Here is a 20,689-nt window from a genome sequence, read left to right as displayed (position 1 = left end):
TGACAACACAAGCACAAAGGAATTTATTTTCCATGTGTATCCAAGGGGGGAAAAGAAAACCCCATTCCCTGTAATACAAGTTCAAAATTAGCTTATTGGATCTTTTTCATGACAAACTGATTTTCATATTTTGTTTGAACTCAAGCATACAACTCATCAACATTGCATTCTCCAAGGAAAACTTTGATGCTGCGTGGTGAACCACAACTACCTTCAGCTATAAGTGCTCTGTCATTGGCAGCCATGTGTGCAATAATCTTGTATATCATTTCAATCTGAAAAAATGATTAAATAGAAGGTCAGGATGACATTTTATCTCTCAAGTGTTAAGTAAGATACTCTACATACATCTTCTTCTTCATGGCAACGTTCAGCTACTTCCTCAAGCGTCAATGGTTCAACAGGCTCTTTACAACTGAAAAGACACAAGCACAACATCAGCATCATCAGGGAAACAGCTCACTTCATGAAGCATTAGAAGAAAAAATGAAAAGGAAATTGCATTTTTTACCGAAGGTCCATCCTCTTTGGAGTTGCATAGCATTGCAACCAAGAGTTTGACTCCATGCAATATCAAATTTTAAGTCCCATGCTGAAGAGGTCAATTTTTTAAGGAAATTTGCTTCCCAACCCCATGTACCCAACTGAGGGTTCCTAGGAGTTCACCTCACAACGCAGTTAAACCATTCTTCTACTTGTCCAAATTGGATTATATTCAATGCACAGGTAAATCCAAGTGCATTTTTTTTGTGCATGCTGGGAGGATAGTGAGTCAGGCAAATCTTCAGCAAAGCACATAAATCATAACGATACAATACACATAGACTTGATAACCGCCCTGACATAGAGAAAAGACTGCATGGGGAAGAAGGTAGATTGTAAAGATGAGGAAGTTGGAGGCTGATGGCGAAATTGTGGCACTTTACCTTGCCTCGTTGAGGACTGCCAAAACCCGCTTCTGAAGAGCTAACACTTCTCCGGCTGCCTTTTTTCCAGCTTCAACACCTGAGGTGGAATGAAGTGCCAAACCAGTCAGACTTGGATTTCTCAGTATATATATATAAAGCACATGGTGTAGCATGTAGGACACATAATCATACAGTAGCCACAGTAATTGACCTTCATTTCTCACTTCCATGCCCAAATGTCATTTAGAGGCAAGAGGATATAGGTATTTACCAGGTTGGTGATAAGCATTGATGTTGATGAGTGAGGCATATATCCCAACTGCTCGCTCGTAAAGCGCAACAAGAGCCCCCACAGATCTAGGTGTCACTTCTTGCACGGTAACTGTTATGGACTCCCTGTCATTAGCATACAGTGCTGACCTAGTTCCCTAAAAAAAGAATAATTTTGGCAGAGAGGAGCACTTATCAGTAACAACACAATAAATCTAACATTCACCTCTAGATTTAAAGCATTGGGAATTGCTTATAAACAGGCTCTCGTAATATTTCTAACCTGCAGCATTCCAAATAGGTAGTCACCACATGTGACACCGGGTTCAAGTTCCCAATCATGACCAGGGGGTCTATCACGTAGCACTTCAATGAATGTCACAAAGAAATTGTGCACACCCTCTCTTAGTTGTTGAATGTAACTGAAGAATGAATAAATTGGTGCTGCGCATCAGGCCTCAATATAGAAAAATCAATATAATAATCATATAAACTTATAGACGATAAATGGCACTCTCACGCGTGTTGATCAGTGCTCCCTTTATTTCCATAGACTGTAAGTCCTTGATTCACCTGTGAAATAAGAAAAGGTCCAGTTACATATAAAAAAAAAAAAGAAAAAAAAGATCCAACTAAGCCTGAAAGACTTTTATTCATTTATTACAAGAAAAGTTCATTTAACTTCAAAAGGAAAATGCAAGAATAGTGAATGCTCTTCATTAAATCACAAATCCACATTCACATAATATAATAATTTGATTCAATTTGACTCGTTTAAAAGAAAAAAAGAAAATGGAAGAAGCAAATATTTTATAGACATTGCATACAAAGTAATTCCTCATATTATATTTATATCCACTGTGATTTTATCCATTTGGCACTATCAAAACTAATAACTGGTTCACTCCATGGCATCATATATAGATCAAGTAGCGTAACCACAATATGAGCTGAAGGCCATGGCAAAAGAATTTTAGACCTGAGGCATGTTAAAGATACAAGAAAACACATAGAACCTAAGTGATATCCCTGTTCATTGATGGAATGACATTTTTACTCCTCACCAAGCAGGCAACTCCAGTAATTATTAGGGAGGGAAGATCTATTCCTAAAATTAATAATTGCAATTTAACAAAAAGGTATCCCCAAAATGAAAAAATGTATCCCAAAGAAAAAATGAAGGGACAAAATTGCCAATAACAATTACAGCAGTAGCAGGAGGACTGGAGGAGTTAGAGATAGTTGTTCTAATTGATTTGACATACCCTATTACCATCCAGGTCAAATTCCTTCCCAAGTGATTCCATGACCAGTTGCTGTAAATACCTACTAAATAGTAACAGGCTGTCCTTGTACGGAAGGACAACCATGTCCTGCATTAAATCAATATACAAAATTAAACAGCACATAGAATCAGTTTCAGAGCACTATACAATCAAGAGTGCAAAATTTGAATATGCAAAGCAGTAAGTACCTTGGATCCCATCCCATCAGAGGCCCAGTACCAGCACAAAGCTAGCATGGCTGCAGGGTTATTCCTTAGCTGGAGAAGAAGAAAAATGTCACAGGTGAAATCCAAATATAAGCGACAATTGTGATTGTGAAAGGAAAAATACTTCAACAGACTAGGTATCAATCCACAGATAATTATGTAACTTTTATCATGGTGAGCAGAAGCTAAACTTGCAAAGTAGGAATCATTGATCTCTGAAGAGTCTGAAAGAGCGTTTAACATGCACTAGAAACAAGAACTAAAATCAAGAGGCTTCCCTGCAGAACTTAACAGAGCACACTTATGTTCCAGAAAGGAAAATGAGATCACAAAGGTTGAATTTTCATTCCATCAGTCCAAAGCAACCCAAATGATATAACATAGAAACCTTCTCAATAATAACAACAAGAATGCGCAAAATTAGCTGCAAGAGTGTGAACAACCAAATTTAAAGCAAGACAATAGGAGGAAGATGAATCTGGAAAACATTGGTTGGTTCGAGAGGTAATTCATGCTTGAAACTTTTAACTGCTATACATATATCCATATCAACACTTACCACTGTGGTCCTATTTGCCTCATCCATCGATGATGCACCAGCAAGCATTTCTCTAATGTCAATCCCCTGAAGCAAAGATAACTCACAAAGAATTATGAACTAATCTGATATCAACAAACATAAAAGATTTTGAGTTCGATGGCCATTTACCTGAAGTGCTGCTGGAAGTAGGCCAACTGCAGACATTTCAGATGTCCTACCACCCACCCAATCAAACATAGGGAATCTAGCTAACCAACCCTCAATTCTGGCAGTGTTGTCTAGTAATGAATTTTCTTGCGTTATAGCAACACCCTGTATCAAATTACGCATATCAAATTCAAAACTCAAAAAACAGGAGGGGAGAAACTACACATAAAGTACAGGTAACCTGTAAAAAATTCATAACTCCTCCAATATATAGCAGCACAGCTGGACTTACAAAAATCGAATATGTTCATCAATTCATAAAAACAAAGTGCAAGTTCTTTCAAAAACAATTAATGAGTTTGCTCTATTATAAAATAAGATAACTACAACAATGATCCATGGATGGTCAATGAAATATTGAAAACTAGTTGCCAAGATATGAAACCAGGTACCACTAAATCATTTCTATGAAAGCTTTGAAAAGTAGTTCATGCATTATAAGTGTCAGCAGATGCTGGGAGATAAAATCAAAGAATCTGCCACTATGCTATGATTATGAAACCAAGATTCTTCCCAAAAAGAAAAAAGAAACCCCTTTAAACCATATACCATCATAAGTACTTGCACCCATTTTGTCTTGCATAAAAGAACTGGGAGGTGATGATGACTGCAATTTCCTTGTATATAAGAGTGCTAACTACATCATGGAATTGGATACAAGCAAATCCCAAAAGAATAACATAAAAATCAATCTACATCCGGTCAGTGATTGCACATCATAATGGTTTGTTCTAAAAGTAGTTCCAACGTGATTTCAATGAAAAATTTTATATTCATAATTGGAAGCAGGGGAAATTAACAAAAAGCAGAAACAAGAACCTGAGATCAAAACCTGTTTTGCAAATTCCAGGCCAGCTTCACGAAAGGACTTCTGTACTTCCAGCAAACCATTTCTAGTTTCAGGGGTACCTCCACTCTGCAAAGAATTGAAACTGATAGTACATTAGCAACATATTGAACATAAGAAAAATACACACTAAAAAATGCACCTTTTTATGAAATTTGACGTCCATGGATACCTTCGAAATTACAATTACAAGAGTTGAAGACAGCTCAGGGCCAAGCTGAGCAATCTGATGATCAATTCCAGCTGGATCTGTATTATCAATGAATCTTATCTGCCAAGAAGACAAGAAAGTATTATTATGAGTCATGACAATCAAAATTTTTCAAAACAAGAAGCATTAATACAATTTGTTAAACGTAATAGATAATTCATTAAAGAAAGGATAATCACGGCACATCTTTGGTGAATAAGCAATGCAAATAGATTCTTAATTCTAACAGGGAATCTAGAACCTCAACGGTCATTGCAAGTACACAACAAAGGTATGAATAAAGAGAACTTCAAATTTTCATGATAAAAAAGTACAATAAATAAAGAAGATGTATTTTATTGCAGCCCATTGCAAACAGGCGACATATTAATTATCCTCTTTTGGAACCCATAAGAACCTCCAAACAAGCAGCAACGAGAATATAGTGTAAAATTCATGAAAAATACCTTTCATACAGGAAGATGAGGGTTAAAAAGGAAAGGCAAAATGGAGAAGTCATTTTCCAGGATAGGCTTTCAAAGTTCACACAAGATCATGAAGGCGTGAATGACGTAATGTACTTTCAGAATTGCAATCAGACGAGCCCTTTTTGTGAAATAGGCCTTGTCAATCTTAAGAAAATAACATATGAAGGGAAACATCACAATAACCAATCAATTTCAAGGGTTCATAGATACCTTGAGAGGAGGATTATCAGGCGCCAGAGCCTCCGCAACAAATTGTGGTCCAAGAGCTGAACCTCCGATCCCAACAGAGAGAATTTGAGTAAAACGGCCTTCTGGCGAAGATGGTGGCTTAATCTGCATCAATGTGGGAAAAAAAAAAAAAGAAACAGACAATAATACAAGGAAAAGCATTACCTCTATAACTTCTTCAACACCCAAACTAGCATGCATTCAAAATCATAAATGCAGCTGATATCCTAAAACTATAATGAATAATACCAGGAGTTCTCATACCTCAAATTTCCACCTCCACCCAAATAACCGACTCTAACGCATTAAAACAAAATGAGAAAAGCAAAATCATTGTCACACGACTAACCTTACCACTGACGACTTCATCAGCGAACTTGCAAACGGCATCAAGTGTCTGGTCAATCTGCGTTTTCAAAAAAGAGTTTGGAGCGAGGCTCGAATTCCTCAACCAATAATGCCCGACCATCCTCCCTTCATCAGGATTCGCAATCGCGCCCTTCTCCAGCTTCTCCATATCCTTAAAAGCCTTCTGTAATCGGGGCTCCATCTCCGCCACAAACTCGTCTGTGAACCCGATCCGGCTAACGTCCAAACACAGCCCTAGCTCCTTGTGTTGGTACAGCCAATCCACGTATCGCCTCCATAGAGCGCTAGGATCTTTCTCCAATCCTTGTTTCGGCTTGCTCAGCAACTTATCATTTGTCTTGGATAAACCGGTGGATATCTCGCGCGCAACGGACTGAATTGGCTCAAGTCGGTAGCGAGTTGCAAATGTGAGTGAGGTCCTGAGCGGCCGCGAATTGATAGTGGTTTTGAGAAGAGGAGTTTTAGGCTTGAGAGAAGGGGAAGAGGAACAGAGACCGGAGAGGGAAGCCATTGGAAATCGACGTCGGCGATGACTATGACAGGGGGAAGGAAAAGAGAAGTTACTTCATAGCTGGCAATATTTTTGGCGAAATCGGGAATGTGGTTTTTGGCGTCGGGATTTTTTGTCCTTGATGACAGGGGGAAGGAAAAGAGAAGTTACTTCATAGCTGGCAATATTTTTGGCGAAATCGGGAATGTGGTTTTTGGCGTCGGGATTTTTTGTACTTGCCTTTGCGTTCTCAGGCTGTGATTTGGTGATTATACAGCGTTGTTGGCTGGTGGAGTGGGTTTAGCGGTTGTTCAACTGGCGAGAATGGACGTTGATTGCGTTTAATTACGATAATACCCTCATACATCCCCGATGTGTTTGACCGTCGTGATTGTAACCTGAAAAAAACATTTTAAAGACGACAAACGGTGTTCCATTGGCATTAGCAGGCATATCATCGCCTCTTGAATCTGGATTTAAGCCAACCTCGCAACTTGGTAAACAAAGAAAAAATTAATTATAATTAAAGTTTGTGAATTTTATTATTATTATTATTTTTTTTTTCCCCGTGAAACAGAGCTCAAACAAGCTAAACATAAACAGCCCTCACATAGGCAACTCCCACCCTGTCATGCTCCAATCAAGGCCACAAATTCTGAGGTTGTGAAATAAGAACGCGCGCACCCACTGGAAACATCTCGGCACTTCCAGCCAAAGCATCAGTACACACATTAACTACTCTATAAATATGAGTTATATGCACTTCCCAATTTCGATTCAGGAGAGTTTTGATTTAGAAAATAAAAATTTTTTAAAACAAATTTATTTATAAAATATTCTTTTGATCTATTTTTCTCAATATTTAATAGAAATAATTTAATACTTTTGATACAGTATAAATGAGTGAGACTTTTAACGAAGGACATTTGTACACTCATAAAGGAGTCATATACTCTATGGCATCAATAGACGAGTCTTTGAGTAAAGAATATGTGTATACTCGTAAATGAGTCGTACATTCTCTACAATATTAGTAAACGAGTCATTGAGTAGAGGACATGTGAACACTCAGATAAGAGTTGGATATCATTTGATCACATCAGCATGAAAACCATTTCATAGTATAACTATACTAGACACGATCTCACCTCTAGTTCTGAGATAAAAGATGTCATACAACTGATCTCCAATATTAAAAATGGTTACATAGCCCCTGCAGTAAAATATAGTGATAGCTATTAGCAGACGCAGGTAAAAATTTGAGACAGTGTGATTAATTTTCTTTTAAACTCATTTCAAATAAAAAAATATTGTACAGAATAATAAATTATCTCTTACGAAAATTTTCTACATATAATTATAAGAGTAAAAGTTAAAAGAAAATAATTTCATAAAAATAACAAATTTTCACTATAAGTTTAAATTTATTATTATTATTGACGGGTTTTTATTTTTCATAAATATTATATGATCTCTTCATTGTCAATTTTATCAAAGACAACTTTCTTAATTGTTAATAAATAATTTAATTGATCTCAATTCGATTCAGTAATTGATTTTTCATAATTTTTATTACAAAAAAAAACTCTTTCAATGCTTAAAGTTACAATAAGTAATATCAATGCCAATTTTACACGCAAGTAAACTAATATATATATTGTGTCCTTTTATTTAAAATATATCATTCATATTTAAAACAATTATACTATATTTCTCATAAAAATATAAAAGAAAAAAGATAAAATCAATAAATATAAAATAAAAAATAGAGATGGAACAGAGGAAAAAGTCGTAACTTTTATGAACATGAGAAGAAGAAAGAGGCTATAAATAGATTTAAAGTGATATTAAGAAGTTTTTTTTTATTTTAATTGACTTATTAAAATTTTACCCAAATATATAAGATATTTTTAAAAATAAATGAATGTTTTTTGTTATTAATTTCTAAGTGGAGTCATTTACAACTTTTGGATGAAATTTATATATATATATTAAAATTTTTCGTGATTTCAGTGGGTTAATTAACCCAGTATTACACAAGCGAATCCACCCTTGACTATCAGTTATGTTTCATAGGGAATCCCATTGACAACATTCATTTATATTGAAGATGTAAGCTACATTGAAATATCCCTAAGGTAAAAGTAGTCAGTACTACTACTAAAGGACATACAAATATAGAAAACAAAATTCTTTTATAAGGCCGTCGGATTTGTTAATTGTTTTAAGTACAGCTCAAGCAAGCATGGTTTAGAAGAATTGTATCATGCAGACATAGTTTATGTTTTCTTCCGAACTATTTGAGTAAGAGTTTCACTTTTCTCAAATAAATAAGTCGGATGAGTTATTTATTGTACTAATATGACTCGTTACCACCTATCACTATTAGCTCAGGCATTTTAGAGTTATTATTACTATAAAATGATCTTGTTAAACCTTTCAAACAAATTTCAATGACTAAAACAACTTATTTGTAATATTTTTATACGCATTCGACAGGCATTGTCTCATTTATTCTATAAATAAAGACCCTTTTTATATTAAGAGGGATAAATTTTTTATAGCAACACTATGATCTCAATCAGAATATTATTATCTCCTTTAAACACATTTCCTATAACTAGTCACAATGATATGATACCATAAATAAGTAGTCATATGAACCCCAAAAAATACTCAAATACTTGCATTATTCCAAAACCATTTTAGTCATGTGTCCCTATTTTAGGCATCACCTAAATCCTTAGTTATCGCTTTTCATTCACAACCTATATATACGATTCTTCTCCCTCCCTTCCCCACTACCAAAATCCATGCTCTACTAAAAATAATTCAACCCCAAATCCAACCTCTACGAAAATCAATGCAAATCAAATACTCTTGATCTATTTTTCTCAGTTTTTAATAAAAATAATTTAACACCTTTCATTCACACTGCACATATCCTCTCCCTTTTTTCTCCCTCACTCCCCCCTCTACCAAAATCTATGCTCTACCAAAAATAATTCAGCCCCAAATCCAACCACTACCAAAATCAATGCTCTCTTTGAACCAACCAACTCCCCTCCTCAAATGGTCAAACCAACCTCCCTAATAGTCTATCCACCTCCTTCTCTTGACCCACCGCCCAACTCTCTCCTCCCCTCTCACCGCTCTTCTTTTCTCCTCCTGCATTTTTTTTTTTTACAATTCCCCTCCTTCTTCGTCTTCTTTCCTCAATGTGCACATGTATACAACTTTGTAAGATTCAAAATTATCAATAAAAGATATTATTTATTCTCATTCTTTTTTTAACTTTCTTACATATTACGAATAATTAAGAATTTAAATAAATAGTTGAATATCGAGCAAATTAAACTTTATATTTTAATAATCAATATAAATACGCAATAATGATAACAAACTTAATGAAAATTTTAAAAGTGAATTCGCCTTAATTTATAAATTAATCAAATCAGTTTATAATTTCTAAAAATAAATTTATTTATTTGTTTATAACATTTTATGAACTTATAAACTAAGTTTATAAACTAAGAAAAAAAAATGGGAAACCTTAGTGATAAAAAGCTAATTTAATAAAGTGTTTTACTATATTATTTTCATTTAATTTTTAAAATTTTACCACATATCTCATTTAATATCAATTTTTGTTATTTTAATGATAAATATACTTATCAACTATTTTTTGTTAAACACATCAATTACTTATTAATCACTTATAAACATTATAATTAAATATATAAATACTTAAAATTTTAAATATATATAATTTCAAATTAATTTACAAGTGTTGTAAATCGATTTTCATGAGTTAAGCTAATACCCTTTTAATTAGAAATGGATGAAACTAGTGGTGAGAGTCTTACTATTGTAATGATAGTTTCAATAACCAAAAATAAGGAGGATTGAGGATTTATATATATATAAATCAAAAGGAAGGAATTTCAGTGATGAATGAGTAGGGCGAAAGAAAAGAGGAGTTGAAAAATGTGTGATTGATTTTGAACCATTTTTCTAGGATTAGCAGGGCAAAGAAAAGAGGAGACATAGGCCTTCAGACAAGATGCTGTTGGGTGTTGATGGGGACAAGAGAAGAGGAGAGTTACAGGGTTAGCCGCAATTGCAAGGTTTTCTTCAAGTGGCGGCGAGAGTAGAGAGGAAGGGGGGAGTGGGGGTCAATTTCAATTGCGCATGTTTTCCTTTGCACTTTGCAAATTCTCCCCCTTTAGGTTAACCCAAAACATCGTCATCAAGAAGTCGTCATCGCTTCATTTAGGATTCGTTGAAATTTGTTCATATTTAAAAAAATATATATATATAATTTGTTAGACAATTAAAATTCTTGTTCACTGAAATTATTCATTTTATTATAATATTAAAATTCTGGATTTTGCAAACGCACACTCTTTCTCATTTGCATTTAAATTTTTTTGTTAAATTTTTGTTTTAGATTTTTATTTATACATTTTATTGGATTGGACAATCAAATTTTTAGAAAAGGGTTGATGTTCAAGATATACCTCAAATCTTCTAAAATTTTCCCTATAGATTAGCCAATTTATTTGCTACCATATTAGCTTCACGAAAACAATGCTGAAATTTGAGCTGCCATGGCTGCTGAATTAGAGCCATACTTTAGTGGGATTTTTAGTATTCCAGCCGGAACTAGTTTCTGTCACAGGGATATGTCTATTTTGTGACAATGATGTAGCTGTCTTGCTGATACGTTTTATGTCCTGGAGCTTATAATGGACTAAACACATTCCACATTCTACAAGAAACAATCACAAGCTCACCGTCGTTGCTTGCTTGGACCACTACTGCTTGTCAACTACCATTGGCCCATACACTACAAGCTACACACAAATAGATTCTGCTGATGCCAAAAAATATCCCATTACATTTTTTTCTCGAAATTTAACTAATTTATTATATTTAAAATTTACTTTTATTATATAATTTTATTATATATATATATATATATATATATATATATAGTCGATACTCTTCCGGCTTATCATTATCATTTGATTGTGGTAATGCGCATCACCAGGATACGACATACCGCTGGCCACGGAGAGAATTAAGGAAAAATAAAAAAATTTAGCATTGAAAAAAAAAAAAAAACGCTACCTGCGTACTTTTACTTGCAAAGTCAACTAATGAATTACTCATGAATAATGAATTAGACTTGCAAATATTAGTTTGTCATTGTTAAAAAAAAAAAAAATCAGTTTGTCTAGAAAATTCCAATGGAAAGAAAACTTTGGGGGGTATCGAGTGATATTGCAGCAAGTGCTAGCCTCATTTACGGAGACGGCACGCGGCAAGAAGATACACACACGTGTCACAACAAAACCCCAAATTACCGAACCAAAAACCTACCAGCGAGTTTATCTCCCACCACAATGGACGCTAGAAGTTAACTTTTCTGTCTTTCTTGGCAAAACCAAAGGAGAAACATTATGATGTGGGACGATTGGGAGGATTGCCAGCAGCAGCAAGACCAAAACCAAAACCAAGACCAAGACCAAGACCAAGACTCTTTCCTTAATTTTGATTTCCTTTCCCTTGTCTCCAAGCCCAAGGTGATAACATTTCCCTTCTTCTTCTTCTTATGGTGGGCGGTCTTTAGGTACCACAACGTGTAATTTTGGAGTAATATCTTTGTTGATTGGTAATGTAGGATTACTATAAAATACTGGAAGTGGATTATGATGCCTGCGACGACGCAATTCGCTCCAATTACATACGCCTTGCTCTGGTTTGTACCACCTTCTTCTTTTTCTAATATTATCATGGATTAATTTAGGTTTTAGTTGGGGAAATTGATTTTATTCAATTGAGGGGTTGTTCACGGGTTAAGCTGTTTGCAGAAATGGCATCCCGATAAGCAGAAAAACCAGGAGAGTGCAACCTCGAGATTTCAAGAGATAAACGAGGCTTACCAGGGTCAGCATCATTCTCCATTTGTTTCGGAATTCTTTGTTCATAGCTCAATTTCACGTTGTGAACGAAAGTTTGTGTTGCCTTCTAGACTTTATTAATTTGTTTCTGACTTAATTTTGGCCTTCAAAGTTGTTTGTGTGTACACATGTGGTTAGGTGTTATAGTAATGGTGCAGTTTGCTGCATCCTTCATCATGCAGCATTTGAACTTCCATGTTGGCATTTTGGCATGAGCGGCCTTCAAGATGACTTTTTCCCCTTTAGGAGATAGATTATGAAGCACTGAAATGCTTATTTAGTGCTAAAAGTAAAAGGTGGGGTGAGAGTTGAGCTGTGACACAACTTTTGAGCCCATGCATATCTATAACTTTTGAGGGTGGTAGGGGTGGTGAGGTGCAAGAGAAGGCATTGGAATGATGGAGCAAAATACGATGTGAAAAATATGTGGTCTATGGGCAATGTGGATCATTGATTGATATAGGTGATACAATTGTTTGGAGAAAAAAAAAAATGATGAGGAAACAAAAACATTGTGTGAACTGAAATCCCTTTCTGAATTTCACTGGAGCTCTCTTATATCGTTTTTTCAGCACATTTTATGTGTTACTGAAATCTTCTGCTCTCATTTTGGCCTTTAGGTTGTCTAGCTACTCTTTTTGGAAGTAATTTTTGTGTAATTGTGGCACAGAAACTTCTGGATTTCATGCTTCAAGATGTGTTTGGGTGATATTCATTTGTTGGCATCTTCACTTGTTTACTAGATTTCAATTTTTTGTGATATGGTTTTCCTCTTTTCTTTCTACATGTATATTTCAATTATAGCGCTTGTTGGTGTCACACCAATTTTCATGCTTGCATGGATATGGTAATGGGGTTCAAAAGATAGCCTTAGATTAATGAATAAAGCTCAAACCCAGAAAAAAATATGGTTCTTTATTCTCTTACATCTTTCTTTCTTTATTTATTTATCTTTCCTCTATGTATCTGATAGAGTAAGGAGCCAAAAAATGGTAAATTGAAAGTTTGTGGAAAAGAGAAAGGCAGCAAGAAGAGTGTTTATTCAGTAATTCAAAAAAACAGGTGGGATACAAGAAGTTCAGGAAAATAATTCCAGAATACCTCTCTCTCACTCACCCCAGCAGTATGGTTAACTACCCCAAGCTTCTAAAGCTGGAAAACAAATACAATACCCAAATCATGCCCATCTCTCACTCATTCTCTTAATTATATAGACTCTGGAGCTGCTGCATTCAGATGGTTCCCGCATTCCTCTCCAACAACCCTATTCCAGCTGTACCCTTCTAGAATATGCTTCTTCACATTCTGTCCCTTTTTTATCCATATCCCTATCAGTATCTTAACTTATGAGAGGCATGGACTCCTTTTTTTATTCTCATTTTTACCTTTTTCCTAGTATTGTTCTTCTTCCTTATACACAGCTTGGACTCAGCCTAACTACTTTATATTTGTACCAAATGTTGCCAGTTGATTCCCATTCAATCAATCATCTCTCACAAAGATTTCATATTGTAATTTTAGCCCAACCATAAGTGCTAAAAATGTGCGGCTACTCAACCCATTGATCAGCCTCCCTATGGATATGCAACGTCATTGTCTCTGACAGCATAATACAATATCAATATCAATATCAAGTCTTGAGTTATTTCTTCTTCACTTCTGAACTCCCTCCTCATTGCTCTGTTTTCTGGGGTTAAGCAGAAGGACTACTGCCTTACTTGATCTAAAGTATTGGAGAATTTTGGACTGGTTCATACAAAAATGAACTTAATCCTAAATTATTTCCTTTCAATTTTGCAGGTGCTGCATAATTGGATTTGCATAGGTGGTTGTTTGTTTATTTTATTCTGAGTTTGCTGGTTACTTTTTGATAGGATTCTGGGAATATGAAAGAATTTAATCATTTAATGGACATTTGTTTGCATTTGTCCTTTTTTGGGATTAATGTGAAAAAGGATTGCTAAACCCATCTAGTTGGGGATTAAGACTTAGTTGTTATTGCTATCCTTTTTTGATTTTTGAGGTCTCATTTGCCATTTTAGTGACAATTCTGTCAAATGGGTAAAGAGTGTCTAGGGAAAATGAGAAGGTGTTTATCTGATGGAACTTTATTCCCAGCTCAGGACCAAGTTTCTTTCCTTCTCAAAGATGGAAAAATTTCCTGGTTTGAAAGGCATTTCTGATTTTTTATTAGGCAAACCAAAAGGGCTAAACTGAAAAGGAAGAAAGCCATCTGTGGGTCAGCTTCTCTTTATATATCTATATATATTCATTGTTGTTTACCTGTATAAAGTAGATCTGTAGTTTATGTAGTATGCCAATATATGAACTTGCTCAAGTCATCTGATTTCTTTATTCATTCCAATTGTTAAACTTGATCATGCATATCAAAGGCTTTTGAACGGGCAATGCTATGGTTATTTCAACAGAGTGAGATTTAATTGCTCGTCAACCAATATCAGCAATTTGCACTTTAATATTTTGCAGTGAGTACAATAGTACACCATATGCTGTAATGGTGAAACTTAGTTTCTGGGATCCAAAATCCAAATGGCTCAAACTAAGTCTATATCTTATATGCAGGGGATGCCTATGATTGTGACTAATTACTCTTTCTTGTTCACTGTTTTACTACATATCATGAAAATCAGTGTCTTTTCACATCATCAAAGAGCATTCTAGTCGCTTTAAGATTGCATCTTAGTCCTTAACCCTTTTTGTCTTCTTTTCCACCGAATCAATTGACCACATGGATTCCTTAGCACAATTGCATTTGCATTATGATGCCAAGGAGTTATCTGGTTGATAATACTGAATTTATATTGATTCATTGAATCTAAATATTGAAGAATACAGGCAAAAAATATCACATAAATGTTGTAGAAGTTATCTTGCATGCCTAGCTAGCAATTGAATCTTGCTTCTTTGAACAGTTTTGAGTGATCCTGCCAGGAGGAGAGAGTACGACAAGAAAGGGCTGCTGTACATCCATGATTATAACATAATTGTAATACTCTTCCCCATTTATTATCAAGCTGACGCCCTTTAATCCTTTTTTCCATTTTGGCTTAATTACTTCATTTCATCTGTTGGCTGCAGGATTATCTTAATCGTTACAAGGGCCTCATATTAACATGTAATGGTCTTGGGATCAGGCATTCAATCTGGTAATTGAAAACTGCTATGCATTTGTAACGCAGTGGCTGTTATTCATACATGGCAGCACTATTAAATTTGCCAAGTCTCCATTTGCTAGTAGCAGCATATTGAGAATGGAATGCGGAGTTTGATGCGTTATGTAAATATAGTAGACATTGATAGTTTAATATTAGTGTTACATCTTATATTTGCCAGCTTATCCCTTTTAAGGGATGTGATCTTGCTGCTATTTTGGTGATATTTAATAGCCTCTTATTAGTTTGGTTGTTGGAGTGATAGTTTGTTTTATTAACAAGCAAAACAGCTGTTAGAGAATAATTGGGGTTTGAGTGATGTTCAAGCCAACTCAAAGCAGATTTCTAAATCTAATCCTTTAGGAAAGGCATCTGACCAATTGATATTGTGGGGAGAGGATAAAAATCAATTAGTTTTCTGGTTTGTCATATTATCAATTAGTTTTCTGGTTTGTCATATTATCAATTAATTAATTGTGTGATCTAAAAGCCGAAGTACGTGGAGGTTAATATGATTTTAAAATAATTTTCAAATAGTAGTTTACAGTGAGTTTTTAAGTTCTGTCGTTTTGAACTTATCTTCCAGCTGAGCTGTAAGCGGGTAGTCAAAGCTTTAATTAATAGCAATTTGATAATAGGAAGCTATACATTAACGCCTTATCCACGAGGTGGGAATTTTCTCGCTGTCTTGCACGCCCGCTATGGAAATAGCTGTCTTGCACGCCTGCCGTGGAAATAGAACTAAGGATGTGATTGATGTAGTTGGAATTCCCGAAAAATGTTTTTTAAATATATTAAATAAAAAAATTTAAAATATTTAAAATTCAATTTAATAAATTTTAATCATAAAAATATTAAAATTATAAAATAAATTTAAAAAAAAAAATTAATTTTGATAGAAGCTAGGGGTAAAAAAATCAAGTGTTTGTTTGATACTGTGTTTAAAAATTTAAAATTATTTTTTTAATAAAAATATTATTTTAAATATAATTATAAATAATTTAAAAAAATTATTTTATTATTTTAATATATTTATAATTAAAATTTATTATATTTTAAATTATTTTTTAATTAATATATTTTAAAAAAATAATTTTTTAATGATAATTTTAACAATAATATCAAATGAATTCTTATTTATTTATTATTTTTTTTTTTTTGCAAACAGACCACCTTAGCAATTGAATTAAAAATAGTACAAATCAATTATGACGAACGGTTCATCAATTGAAGTCGAACCGGAAAGGTTTGACTGGTATCACCCGAAAAATTGTATAATAAAACGATTATTTCATATTGGCATGAGATGATAACTTAATAGTAGGTCCATATATATATATATATATATATGTATATATATATATAATTATCTTATAATTTTTATATATATATGTAGACCATTCATATAGAATAATTATAGAACACTCCTATTATTTCATGTAGAATAATCTACATGAAATAGTAATTCAAAGAAATATTAACATATATATGTGTATCTCATAAAATAATTATTTAATAATAAATTTCAAAATAATTTTTTTAAAAAATATATAATTATAATTACCTATACAGTACTTGATTATTGAGATGCCACTGTATAATTTCTTCACTCATACACGGTTGTCATCCCCGAATGACTGCTTTGCTATACACCATGCAAGTGAAGCCAACACAGGTCCAACACCCCACATTCCATCTGGCTAGCAAGAGCAAAGGCAAATGACTCGATCTATGCTGTTGCAAGCCGAGCATTGCCTGAACGAGCTGGCCATAAGCTTCTGGTCCATCACCAATTTGACGATGAAAAGCTCCGGTGAACATGCTAAGGTCGATTATGAATTGAGTCAATACTATTGGGTCCCATTTTCGGGCGGACACGAGGAAGAGAAAGATATGTTGTGGTCAGAAATGGAAAAAGAGAAAGGATTTTTAATCCCCGGAGTTTAAATCATATGAGCAGAGGAGAGATTGAGAGCAGAAAAACAATTTAGGGATTTCAAAAATACTTCCCAAATCCCTTTTTTTTTTAAGTTCATGTAAACTTTGTCTAATGGTCCTTCTAGAAGTGTTTTCATGACACTCTCGTTCTCTGTAATATTTTGGGCTTAAACAATAATCTTAAATAGAAATATATGTATTCATTAAATTGAAAAACTCATTTTAAACATAATTGAACATCGACTGAAAATATGATTGATGAATTAATTAAATTGAAAAACTCGTTTTAAACATAATTGTTCATCGATCGAAAATATTATTGATGAATTTAAATTTTATTCTTAAAATAAAAATGCTAATAATTTAAAATTTGAACTTTAACAGTTATAATTCGGCCTGGTACATAATCGTAAAAGTTCAAATTTTCTATAAAAATTAAAAAAAGAAAAATTCAACCGGGTGGCCATAAGGATCGAAAAAAGTCCAAATCCATGACGAATGACGATGACATTGAAAAGAGGAAGAGACTGTAAAAGAAGTTGATCACTCACTGACTGATAAAGCACAATGATTAATTATGGTCCTAAACAAGGTCATTAACAACACTAAACGCGTTTATACACAAAATTACCAACTCACCCTCCGACCGAAACAAACAGCCGTCAAACAATTCCCTTCCCCACATTGAAAAGATCCTCCCTACTAACCATACCCTCAAAAATCCCCCCGGGAAAACCACCAAACAAAATTCACTTCCCTCCCCTCTCTCTCTCTCTCTCTCTCTCTCTCTGAGACAAAACGCCGGTAATTGCTATGGCAGTGGCCACCGTCCCGGACAATCTAACCAGAGACCAGTATGTCTACCTGGCCAAGCTTGCCGAGCAAGCTGAGCGATATGAGGAGATGGTCCAGTTTATGCAAAAGCTCGTTCTCGGATCTACTCCGTCCGGCGAGCTCACTGTGGAGGAGCGCAACCTTCTCTCTGTCGCTTATAAAAACGTGATCGGCTCTCTCCGGGCGGCTTGGCGGATTGTGTCGTCCATCGAGCAGAAAGAGGAAGGGAGGAAGAATGAGGAGCATGTTGTGCTCGTCAAGGACTATAGATCCAAAGTGGAGAGCGAGTTATCGGAGGTTTGTGCTAGTATACTGAGCTTGTCAGACTCGAATCTGATACCTTCTGCCGCTGCTAGTGAATCGAAGGTGTTTTATTTGAAGATGAAGGGGGATTACCACAGGTATTTGGCTGAGTTTAAGGTTGGTGATGAGAGAAAAGCTGCTGCTGAGGATACTATGCTAGCTTATAAGGCCGCTCAGGTACGTTGTCGTTTTTAGCCTTTCATTTGTCGCTCGGTTTTTCTTGTTATTGCAGATTTGTTTCGATAATATTGAAGAAAGACCTGGAATCTAGGGTTTTGAATAAACTTTCAATTGGATTAAGAGTCTGTTTGATCACTTATTAAACTAATAAGTTTACCGGTTTTAATCGTTGTTCAAATAACGATTAGCCTTAATCTCGATTAGCGTACTTAATCGTATTTTTGTTACCCAGGATTCTGATTCGTCTTAGTAGTGAGTTGGGCATTTTGATTTTGAAATTGATGATATTATTTCAATTCAAAGAGTTGAATTTTGGACTTGATCAAAGAAATAAAGAAAAAAAAAACATGATTCAATGCTGGAAGATTCTGTGTTGAAAAGTGTTTGATTCCTTATTCTGCTGTCCTGCAATTTATTTTTGAAGGATATAGCACTTGCGGATCTTGCACCAACACATCCAATAAGGTTGGGGTTGGCTCTCAATTTCTCTGTATTCTACTACGAGATTCTCAATCAATCTGACAAAGCTTGCAGCATGGCTAAACAGGTAGGCTTTATTTTCATTATTATTAATTTTGTCAATTAATTTGTACGTACCTGAAAAGTTCTTATTAGAAGACCAGCAGTGAATGGTAGTTATTTGTAATTAACAAGGTTGGGTATTGAAGTGTGAACATGTGTTGCTAAATTTGCATTTTCTTCAAATTTTATAGTTACTAATTTAACTTTTCTTACTTGAACTGGTCTTTCCACAGTACTTGTTATGGCACCATGTTACTATGTGTATGATATGGGCCTGGATTGGTTGATTTTGACTTCATGTTTTATGGTATATGGCTGGTACAAGATTGTGGTCCCTAGCTAGAATGGAGAAATCCATTAAATTGTGCTTGCTATCTATTTGTACAGGCATTCGAGGAAGCCATTGCTGAGCTAGACACTTTGGGAGAGGAATCATACAAGGATAGTACTCTAATCATGCAACTCCTTAGGGATAACCTTACTCTTTGGACTTCAGATGTCCAGGTACTCTCTCTCTCTCTCTCTCTCTCTCTCTCTGGTGCACGTAGTCAAGGATATCTGCGCCAGCTGTTGTGTTTATTTATTGCTGCAAAAACTCATGCTTGATTCAATTTTCTTGCAGGACCAGTTAGATGAGCCATAGAAGGCATCATGAGATTGGCCGGTCCTAGTCTTCTTCTGGAGGAGGTGGGCTTTGAATGTCATCCATATTGTTCTGATTAAAAAGTGTGTTTAACTTTAGAAAACTGGCATCAATCCATGATATGATGGTTTCATATTTGGAATGAACTTGCTTTTTGATTTGGGAAGGCTAGTTTTTGTTACCTTTTATTGCATATGGCTACTGGTTTACGGCATTACGTTCTCCACAAATTCTCAATCGTAAATTATAGAAGTTGAGACATGGACAAAATCGAAGTTGCGCTGAGAAGGATATCTATAGATAGAAGAAAGCAGCGGAGAAATTTGACCAGTCGTTCGAGTGCCCAAGAACAACTCGTTAGGCATTCTTAACGATTTCAACAACTTTTTGTTTTAAAAACCAATGGGGAAAGATTTCCATGCACGTTTTCTGCCTAGGGTAATTTCATAAGCGCATTCATTTACTTTTCTGCTATTTCTCTGGAGTTAGCTTCGTCTTCATGTTGCTGAGTTAAACATACCTAAGCAGCTTAAATTTAGTACCTGCTCTCCGTTGGTTTTCTAACTCCAACGCAATACCTAGTTCGATAAAATTTATCTGATCGGAATGGAATCACTGGTCAACTTGTTTCTTATTTCGTCTTCTGGCGAGAATCTATATTCAGTCCAACCAGGAAATTCTCGCCATCACCCCGAGCCTTTTAATTATATTTCATTTTATTCCTAATGCTATCAAATATCTAGTCTCATAATCGTTTATGGCAAATCGAGCCTCAAATAAATGGTTACTCTGCCGCTCATAAGCTTGCAAATGTAACACTTTATGACTTCCTTCTTGATCAATACCATGTCTCAAAATCAGATTGTATCATCCTTGCCTGCTTAGGCTTTTCAATGAATTATCCTTTGATAAAAAAATAAAAATAAAAACTAAGCCTCTAATAGAACTAAAAATAAAAAATTGTAAACAACTGAAATTAGAGAAAGCGATAGATCCTATTCAATATCTAATTTGAACAAAATGATGAAAGACAAAAGGAAGACTTGGGTCATCATTTTCTATTACCAGCATAACATTATGTGCCAATCTGTCCATACATA

General features: G+C 34.7%; 3 protein-coding genes across 3 annotated transcripts; 2 read left to right on the top strand and 1 right to left on the bottom strand.

The window, feature by feature from the left end:
* On the bottom strand, positions 1-6,544 carry LOC110634189 (glucose-6-phosphate isomerase 1, chloroplastic). Its single transcript, XM_021783133.2, has 14 exons — positions 5,521-6,544; positions 5,154-5,276; positions 4,438-4,536; positions 4,251-4,334; positions 3,380-3,523; positions 3,230-3,295; positions 2,653-2,721; positions 2,444-2,551; positions 1,699-1,751; positions 1,462-1,600; positions 1,180-1,336; positions 927-1,005; positions 349-415; positions 1-275 (listed from the first exon to the last, which is right to left on the bottom strand). Exons 1-14 carry the CDS (start codon positions 6,049-6,051, stop codon positions 141-143), a joined length of 1,854 nt encoding a protein of 617 aa, XP_021638825.1. The 5' UTR covers positions 6,052-6,544; the 3' UTR covers positions 1-140.
* Positions 6,545-11,382: 4,838 nt separating this feature from the next.
* LOC110634199 (uncharacterized) lies at positions 11,383-15,413 on the top strand. Its single transcript, XM_021783144.2, has 5 exons — positions 11,383-11,618; positions 11,717-11,794; positions 11,907-11,982; positions 14,930-15,003; positions 15,096-15,413. Exons 1-5 carry the CDS (start codon positions 11,496-11,498, stop codon positions 15,165-15,167), a joined length of 423 nt encoding a protein of 140 aa, XP_021638836.2. The 5' UTR covers positions 11,383-11,495; the 3' UTR covers positions 15,168-15,413.
* A 2,192-nt stretch (positions 15,414-17,605) lies between these two features.
* On the top strand, positions 17,606-19,755 carry LOC110634183 (14-3-3-like protein B). The gene is made up of 4 exons (XM_058137785.1): positions 17,606-18,421; positions 18,849-18,971; positions 19,334-19,450; positions 19,569-19,755. The coding sequence occupies exons 1-4, from the start codon at positions 17,921-17,923 to the stop codon at positions 19,587-19,589; spliced, it is 762 nt and encodes a 253-aa protein (XP_057993768.1). The 5' UTR covers positions 17,606-17,920; the 3' UTR covers positions 19,590-19,755.
* The last annotated feature ends 934 nt before the right edge of the window (positions 19,756-20,689 follow it).

The sequence above is a fragment of the Hevea brasiliensis genome, chromosome 16 (assembly GCF_030052815.1).
Source record: "Hevea brasiliensis isolate MT/VB/25A 57/8 chromosome 16, ASM3005281v1, whole genome shotgun sequence".
NCBI classification, from domain to species: Eukaryota; Viridiplantae; Streptophyta; class Magnoliopsida; order Malpighiales; family Euphorbiaceae; genus Hevea; species Hevea brasiliensis.
The sequence above is the reverse complement of the archived record's forward strand: the minus strand, read 5'-3'. Positions and strand labels throughout refer to the sequence as shown.

Coding starts and splice junctions, on each gene's coding strand:
- LOC110634189 (XM_021783133.2), bottom strand. CDS start 6,051: ATGGCTTCCCTCTCCGGTCTCTGTTCCTCTTCCCCTTCTCTCAAGCCT. Junction 2,722..3,229: donor AGGCAAATAGGACCACAGTG/GTAAGTGTTGAT, acceptor CTTCTTCTCCAG/CTAAGGAATAACCCTGCAGC. Junction 1,337..1,461: donor ACCTATTTGGAATGCTGCAG/GTTAGAAATATT, acceptor TTCTTTTTTTAG/GGAACTAGGTCAGCACTGTA.
- LOC110634199 (XM_021783144.2), top strand. CDS start 11,496: ATGATGTGGGACGATTGGGAGGATTGCCAGCAGCAGCAAGACCAAAAC. Junction 11,619..11,716: donor CCCTTGTCTCCAAGCCCAAG/GTGATAACATTT, acceptor TTGGTAATGTAG/GATTACTATAAAATACTGGA. Junction 11,983..14,929: donor GATAAACGAGGCTTACCAGG/GTCAGCATCATT, acceptor TTCTTTGAACAG/TTTTGAGTGATCCTGCCAGG.
- LOC110634183 (XM_058137785.1), top strand. CDS start 17,921: ATGGCAGTGGCCACCGTCCCGGACAATCTAACCAGAGACCAGTATGTC. Junction 18,972..19,333: donor CTTGCAGCATGGCTAAACAG/GTAGGCTTTATT, acceptor CTATTTGTACAG/GCATTCGAGGAAGCCATTGC. Junction 19,451..19,568: donor TTTGGACTTCAGATGTCCAG/GTACTCTCTCTC, acceptor ATTTTCTTGCAG/GACCAGTTAGATGAGCCATA.